Source organism: Miscanthus floridulus, chromosome 6, assembly GCF_019320115.1.
Source record: "Miscanthus floridulus cultivar M001 chromosome 6, ASM1932011v1, whole genome shotgun sequence".
In the NCBI taxonomy this organism is placed as follows: domain Eukaryota; kingdom Viridiplantae; phylum Streptophyta; class Magnoliopsida; order Poales; family Poaceae; genus Miscanthus; species Miscanthus floridulus.
The window spans coordinates 42,447,956-42,455,981 of NC_089585.1; the positions used below are offsets into that span (position 1 = coordinate 42,447,956).

The 8,026-nt window shown below is 43.0% G+C and overlaps 1 protein-coding gene across 1 annotated transcript; it reads left to right on the forward strand.

Annotated features, from left to right (window-relative positions):
* Nucleotides 1–262: 262 nt before the first annotated feature.
* LOC136458152 (uncharacterized) lies at nt 263–4,911 on the forward strand. The gene is made up of 4 exons (XM_066458140.1): nt 263–708; nt 3,088–3,171; nt 3,246–3,335; nt 4,270–4,911. The coding sequence occupies exons 1-4, from the start codon at nt 310–312 to the stop codon at nt 4,552–4,554; spliced, it is 858 nt and encodes a 285-aa protein (XP_066314237.1). The 5' UTR covers nt 263–309; the 3' UTR covers nt 4,555–4,911.
* Nucleotides 4,912–8,026: the final 3,115 nt, after the last annotated feature.

Consider the following 8,026-nt stretch of genomic DNA (forward strand, 5'->3'; position numbering starts at 1 on the left):
TGAGTCGATGACGCGTGGGCCCCACATGTCACTGAGATGGAGGTTGCGTGTCAAAACCGCTCCACGTTGAACAAAACAGCCTCATATGCGCCTAGGTGCTAAAAGTGAACGGTTTTGACAGTTGGAGTACCGAAACTAGACGGTTTTGTAGTTGAGGGTTAAAATTAGACCGATCCAGTAGTTTAGTTGAAAAAATTGGACTTAATCCTATTTAAAAAGGAAAAATAAAAAAAATCAAGAAAATGAACCCTAAAACCCGAGCCCCGTCCCACCCGAACCGGCGGGGAGCCTGCAAGAACACCGCTAGCCATGTGGCGCCGCGCCTCCCACTTCCTCCTCCGCACCGCCGCCGCCGCCCCCACCCGCAGCCTCCCGCCTGCACTCCCGCCGTTACCCCTCGCCCCAAGGGTTGCCTCCGCATCCTCATCCTACGCCACGGCGGCAGTGTCGGCGCCCACGGCGAGGGCGCCACGGACGGTGGGGACCCTGCTGCGGCTCAACGACCTCCGTGACAACCCGGGCGCGCGGAAGCAGAAGACGCGCAAGGGACGCGGGATCGGCTCCGGCAAGGGGAAGACAGCGGGCCGCGGCCACAAGGGGCAGAAAGCGCGCGGCACCGCTAGGTTTGGTTTCGAGGGCGGCCAGACCCCGCTCCGCCGCCGCCTGCCCCGCCGGGGATTCAAGAACCCCTTCTCACTCACATTTCAGGTCCGTCCCATTCCTGCAGTATCTCCTGCTTAATTATCCTCTTTTATGTACCATCTCCTCGCATCAGGTGTTCGGCCCCGTCCTCATCTCTGGCTATTCTTGTCTTGATGACATATCGATGTTTTCTAATTATTTCCTCAAATGGTGCTTGATTGAAAACGCTACTTACTTGTATGAAACAAAATGCTACTGATTTCTATGATAAATAAAAATGACGCTTGATTGAAAAATGCTGCATAGTTATATGGTACAAAAGTTGGCTTGCACATGAGATGGTCAATCTGCGCCCTGGGCTGGCATAGTTTCATTTCTCATCTTATATGCTCACCAAATGAAAGGTTTTGTTATCTTCCTAGATGTTGCTATTAACAATATAATGCGTTAAAATAGCAAAGCCTTTTAATCCCAAGAAAGCTGGGGTAGGCTATAGATATTATAGATATTGCTATCAGACGAAGAAATTTTTTAATTTAGCCTATTACCAGCCAGTTTCCTGAACCTTTTTTATTTGACCTATTTGTGATTAAAGGTCTCAAAAGTAGCATTTATTGACTGTTTAATATGAACCATTGAAAAAGGGCTTTCTCAGTGCTGAAAGGTCCTATACAAGGTGGGGTCTGGGCAAGGGGTTTTAGGCTGCCTTAACCTTGCTTATTTTGCATGGAGGCTGATTTGATCCTAGGACCTCTAGCATAGAAAAGTGGAGAGACTTGACCACTGCGACAGTCCTGACCAAATGTGCACTGTGAAAAATGCTTAGAATTGTGGTTTGGTTTATGTTGGTTCATGTAGATGTCATTTTTACATCATTTGTTGGGATAGTGCTACCTGATCTGCCATGGGCCAATTTTGTTAAATGATTTTAGAATCTTTAGTAGAATTATTATTCCTAAAGAAAGCAGAATGAGCTTAAAAGAAGAAACATGGCAACAAAAGTTTGCAGTTTCATCTATATGGTACAAACCCTGCTGCAATGTTGTTTCTGCAGCACCATCCTGTAATAAATGCATTGCAGAGATGTAGGCGTAACCAGTGCAGAGAGCTCCCGCTCTGTGATGGGTCTGGGGAAGGGTGTTAGTGGCAAGCCTTACCCTCGCCTGTGCAATGTGAGGAGACTGCGACTCGAACCCGGGAACTTCCGGTCACAGGCAGTAAGACTACCACTTGCACCAGGCCCGCCTTGCAGAGATGTAGGTGGATGAAAAATCAACGAAACCTAAACATGCTGAAATAACTAAAGTATGCTGTAACTTTGCTCTTCTTCCTTAGTTTGGTTTCAAATTCGATAGACATTATGATTGAATAAGCATGCTGTTGTAGGCCCTAGTTTTGAATTAATGCAGTTGACATAATTATTTGCATTAATGAATTTACTTGCCAATGTTTATGTGAACCGTTTGCGCAGTTGGACTAATTGAATGTGTGTTGTAGGTTAGTTTTGAGGTAGAGGTATGCTTTCTTATCACCATGGTGAACACGCACAAAAGAAGAAGAGAGAAAATGATGTAACTAACAAGAATTCAAGAAGCATGATTACATCTCTATGCAATATAGCCTTCTTGATCCATAGTTTGCTTTAGACTTTGGCTGCATTTGGATACATGGTGGGTATGGATTGCTTAATAAGAAGGGATAAATTAGTGTGGGGATAGAAAAACATAAAGATTTTTAGCCCTATCCTATTGTTTGGAAAATTTTGGTGAGCTTGGATTATTACTGCATTGGTCAAAATTTCCCTTCATCATATCATAGCTCTCCTAACCTGGTCCAACATAGATGACATTGATTGGAGCAGTGGTATTGTTTGATGCCCATTTTGTGCCATGTCAACACCAGTTGTGACATGTGTCGACACCTATATTCTGATATGAAGGGTAGATGTGATGGAGAATAGTTGAGAAGATATTTGCATTTGGACGATGAACATTGTTAAGAAAATTGATTGTATTGAAGCTCAGATGCCACATGTATAAGTTATTTAAGTTTAAGTAAATCATAGACTAAATGTACAGAACTACAAATGCCATTGACACAGACATGATACACTACTATCCTTGGCATTCACGCTCCCTCCGAGAAGCAAATGCAAGGACCAAGGAGTTTTAGAAAGCATAATGAATAGGTCATTGAATTATCCTCATGGTGTGCAACTATTGAAATATAAATCAATGAGCAAACAATTTTCTTCAACACCACACTTAAAAAGGGATACTGCCTTCAGAAACTGTTTTGACTGTATATGGTATGAATATATTGAGCAAATTGTGAATATTACTGATCCATCCTCATTCATGACTTGAACCTCCTCGAAGTTTGAATTGTTTTCTGTTATAGCTGGTATGTCAATATTTGATGTTATTATTATTTCTTTCTGATCAGCCCTGTGGACTGGGGAAAATTGCAAACCTAATCAATGCTGGGAAGATTGATTCCTCTGAATTGATTACCATGAAGACACTAAAGGTACATAGAATTATTTCTTGAACAATACTGTGCTTTTGTTTAATGACATCAACATCTGTATTCCACTTTGGCAGGAAACAGGTGCCATTGGGAAGCAAATAAAGGATGGAATTCGTTTAATGGGCCGTGGAGCAGAAGAAATCAAATGGCCTATTCACCTTGAGGTAAACATTATCTCCATTCAAAAAAGTATTTCTACTAAAAGCAAGTGTGGAATTCACCCTATAGGCCCTGTTTGGAGATAAAGTATTTTTTGGAGTATCGGATAAATACTATGGTTTTGCAAAATAGGAGCACTTTGGTTTTCAAAAGCTGCTCGGTTTTTCGATACAACAAGCCTTGTAGTTTCTAAAACCATGGTTTTGTCAAAACAGTAGTTTTTTTGGAGTTCTAGAAACAACTCGCTTGACCTCTTTTTTCTAAACCATGGTTGGATTACAAAACCACAGTTTCATGACGCCACAGTTTTCTAAAACTACGTCATCCAAACAGTCTTAGTTCTTATTTCCTTGCAATCCATCTTGTCAGGAGTAATATGCTTGTCTTCTATGTTCAAAAAACAAACTTCTGGCTCTTGCCTAGAAAAATTATGTTCTGCTTCTTGGTTCATGTGATGATTGAAGCTTCAAACATGCAACTGGACATCTACTAAAAAAACGAATTTGTTTTTTTGTTAAACTTATATCTCCACATCACCACATGATCTATTATCCTGTCCATAATCTGTAATCATGCTGAGTACAGATAATAGCTTTGTTTCAAGAAGGTGATTTTGGAATTCAATTTCCTTGCAATCCATATGCGGCAGCACAAACTTAATGAATAGACATGAACATTTGAGTACTGATTGGTCTCTTGGTAGAGATGATTAGGTAGTTTAGCTTATGAATATTTGTTATCTTTACCTATCATTATCATTTGGTATGAGCCCAGCTATCAACTAATACGAAATGATCTTGAATTGGAAGATGTAGGCAACTGAAAAGGCAAAATGATGAATCTTCATTCAGTAGTCTTCTGATACCATTTGTGGTTGCTTTCATCATTTCGCAAGTTGAGATATCCATTCTCAAACAGAAGATGCACTGAATATTGTAGGTGTCAAGGGCAACTGCAAGGGCCAAAGCTGCCGTGGAAGCTGCTGGTGGGACAGTAAGGCTGGTGTATTACAACAAACTTGGATTCCGGGCGCTCCTGAAACCCGAGTGGTTTGAGAAGAAGGGCCGCCTGTTACCAAAAGCAGCAAGGCCTCCGCCCAAGCAGCGAGATAAGGTTGATAACATTGGCCGCCTGCCTGCACCGACAAAGCCACTCCCGTTCACTCCAGAGGAGCTGGAATTTGCAGCCAAGCGCGATGCCGCCCGTGTGAGTGTGACCGCATAAGATGGGAGCATGTTGGCAGCACCTTTTTTTCCCCTGTTCTACACAAGAAAGAAAGCATGCCCAACTGAATGTGCATCACATTAGCTTTAACAGGGCATGTATAAGAATGGACTGTTATATCTTTCTTTTCTTGCAAGGAATGGACTGTTATAAATTGAAGATCCATTCCTTGGAATGAGGCGTGGCTGTAGTTTCTGAGCTTACCGGGTTTGGATTGACGAATGCCGTTTTTCTGAAGGCTCATGTATGGTGTTATTTACTTACCATCTTTTGATCCTGGGTTGACAGTTAAGGAATGCTGTTTTTTCTGAAATAGGCTCATGTACGTTGCCTTACTGCCCACCTTGTTATCTGTATTTCTCGTTCCAGAATTTGTATCACTTGTTTACCATGGGACGAGCAACAAGTGGGCACCTCCCATGGGCCAAGTTTTCCTAACTATTTACCTTGGGACGAGCAAGAATGAATTCAAGTGGCGGACCTGTTAAACCATGAATCACTAAACAGATGAACAAAAGGCAGAGCTTTTTAAATATGATTCATTTTTTGGTTTATTCATCTGTGCGGGTAGAGTGCTGCTGATCACAAATTTACATGTGGTCTGACCATGCTATCTATAACTGGCAGTAGTCATGAGTTGGCCGCTTACCGACTCAAAACACTACTAGATGAGACTGCATTCATAGCCAAGCATGCGTCTTTTTCACGAGGCGTGTTGTCTAAATGATACTACAAGTATATGGGAAAGCATCTCGATCTGTTACCGTGTATCGGTGTATGTATGCGATGAACACATGCAGATGCAGCGTTGTTGATTTATCACCTCGGACTGACACTCTGACAGTGAGAAATGAAGAGGCAATCACCTGCTAGCTTGAACCTGGCAAACTAGGATTGGCTGCAGCATGTGCTTTAGACAAACTGCTGACAAGCATTAATCAACTCTTGATTAAAAAGCATAAATATTCAATGATGCATATTCTACTACTCCCATTTCGAAGAGCAGCCTGAAGACAAATTTTGTTGCAAAGCCGAAGCCAGTGTACTACAGAGCAGAGCCTTGCATGCATCGCTGGCGAGAGTAGCAGTGCCGGAGGAGTCATTGATCGTGGCTTCTCCTGACTCCTAATTCATTTTGGCAAGAGAAAAAAAAACGGTTTCTATGAATAGTACTGCTACAGCGCGCTGCGGAGGAGCAGCCGGAGCCACAAGACCGGAGGAGAAGCCAGAGCCACAAGAAGCTCTGCCAGACTGCTAAACACACCCTAAGTGTGCTTAAAAGAGATATCACAGCCAATAATATGAGGCAGATGCTGTTCATGGGGCTTGCTGTTGGCATTTGCAGATTTCTTTATGTTTTCACCGGACTCCCCCTGTTTTGTTTTGATCTGCTTTTGCTGCATCCACTCAGACCCCGGAGTGTGGCACATACGAACTTGGGATGATCACTATAGCGCTATAAAATACTGAGTTTAGCCATGGCTGCTTTCAGTTAAGATAGTTCAACCGTCAAAAAAAGATAAGCACTAGTGCACTACCGTGTTCCTTCGACTGTTTCCCGTTTCAGTGCCAATTTTCTCACTTCTGCCTTTTGTCAAGGAGTCCTTGTACACGTATCAAGGATAGCCAGGCCAGGCACCAGCTTCTTGATGGTTTCTTCAATCACTCAATCAAAGAATTGCTCTACACGCTTGCCGCGCGTCATTTTGGTAATCACTCAATCAAAGAAAAACACCAGCAAAAACGGACACCTGTCCGAAACTAATGCCAGGCCAGGCCACCGAGTTATCTGAAAATTTAACCGCGCCCCTTCTACGGGGTGGTATAGAAAATGGAGCCAGAGTGATCTGGTAAATCTTATCGCAGTGCTGCAGACTGCACTGTAGATGCCTGCCATGATAGGTTACGCGGATTCTCAGTTGACCAGAATTAGATCACCCTCGTTAAGCATGCATTTGTGCAGACTTCTTGGTAGCACAGCATTCATTTTCTTAGTGTAACCATTCAGTTCACGGTGGCATAAATAACCATGTAAAATCATCATGCGTAGGTAGATAGAGATCCGAACAAGACCAGATTATTGTAGATGCCATGATAAGTTACGCGGTTTCTCGGTTGACCAGAATTACATCAGATCACCCACGTTAAGCTTACATGTGTGCAAACTTCTTGGTAGCACAACATTCCGGTTTTTATACGGTAACCATTCAGTTCACGGTCCCATAAATATAAGCATGTAAAATCATCATGCGTAGGTAGATGGAGATCCGAACAAGACCAGATCATTACCGTCAACCCGCAGAGGTACTGCATGTTTGCTGCCGAATAACACAACCGGGCCGACAACGTTGTGCAGACAAGTATGGAGTAACACATGGTTTATTACAATTAGCATTTGCAGGTTTAATTATTTTCACTAGCTCTCACCAAATCGTTGGGCCGCAATGTGCGCTCTATCCTTTTGTTAGTTCCCAAAATCCATCCACTCAAAGTGTGGCACAAACTTACCGGATCATCATCTTTATGAGTAGGCATAAGCAGTTTGTTTAGTTTAAAAATATGGCCTAGCAAAAGGAGTAAGAGAGTTCCTTGCCAGGGAAAGAACACAAGATCAGTGCTACCTTAGCAATTCTGAATGTCTGCTTTCAGTTAAATATAGTGCTGTGTTCTGCCTAATATATACTTCCAAATTTAGATTTTTATTAACTCAGCTGTTTGTCATTTGGTGAGCTAATTCGTTAAGTTTGCTCATCTCTCACACATTTATCATATATATGTCACTGCCACAGCTGAATGCACTAGCTCCTTCCAAGTTCCAACCAAATATGGTGTTGCCAAAAGTTACAGTTTCCGGCTACTAATGCCATGACCATGAAGCAAGGGATCGTTCAAGACCAGGAATTTAAGTGCAGTAGAAAACTGCCGCCGCGCATATAGCTGGCACCACATTTGGTGAGGCCTGAGGGTGACATATAACATCCGACGAAGAATTTCTGTCCTGTCCTGCTCCTGCATACAATAGACGCATCGATCGAGTTCCTTGTTTCAGTACGTAACATCCTTCTATGTAGGCAGTAGGCTGTAAATGATTATTGCTCTCCCGGGCACCACCACCACCAGCAAGAGATGGCTCGAGCTGATGCACGGTTTCTCCAATCAGATAACGAAAACAATTGCAGATTAACCGATTGACTGCACACGCCTTAAACTAATATCCAGCTAACGCTATCATGCTAGCATGATATACACCACTCTAGCTATACTAGCAGTAGTGCATCTTTTAGTATAGCTAGCTAGAGTACTAGCTAGCTCCCCTCCACTCTACTATCGACCGACCTGCGAACCCTGAGTGCATACAACGTACACCACATGCGTCAATGGCGAAACAGTACTCGCTATCAAGCTCCCTCTAGTGTAGATAGTGGTGGCGCTATCAAGCTAAGATTGCTCACACATCCGTGCAGCACTCGCT

Coding starts and splice junctions, on each gene's coding strand:
- LOC136458152 (XM_066458140.1), top strand. CDS start 310: ATGTGGCGCCGCGCCTCCCACTTCCTCCTCCGCACCGCCGCCGCCGCC. Junction 709..3,087: donor CCTTCTCACTCACATTTCAG/GTCCGTCCCATT, acceptor CTTTCTGATCAG/CCCTGTGGACTGGGGAAAAT. Junction 3,336..4,269: donor AATGGCCTATTCACCTTGAG/GTAAACATTATC, acceptor TGAATATTGTAG/GTGTCAAGGGCAACTGCAAG.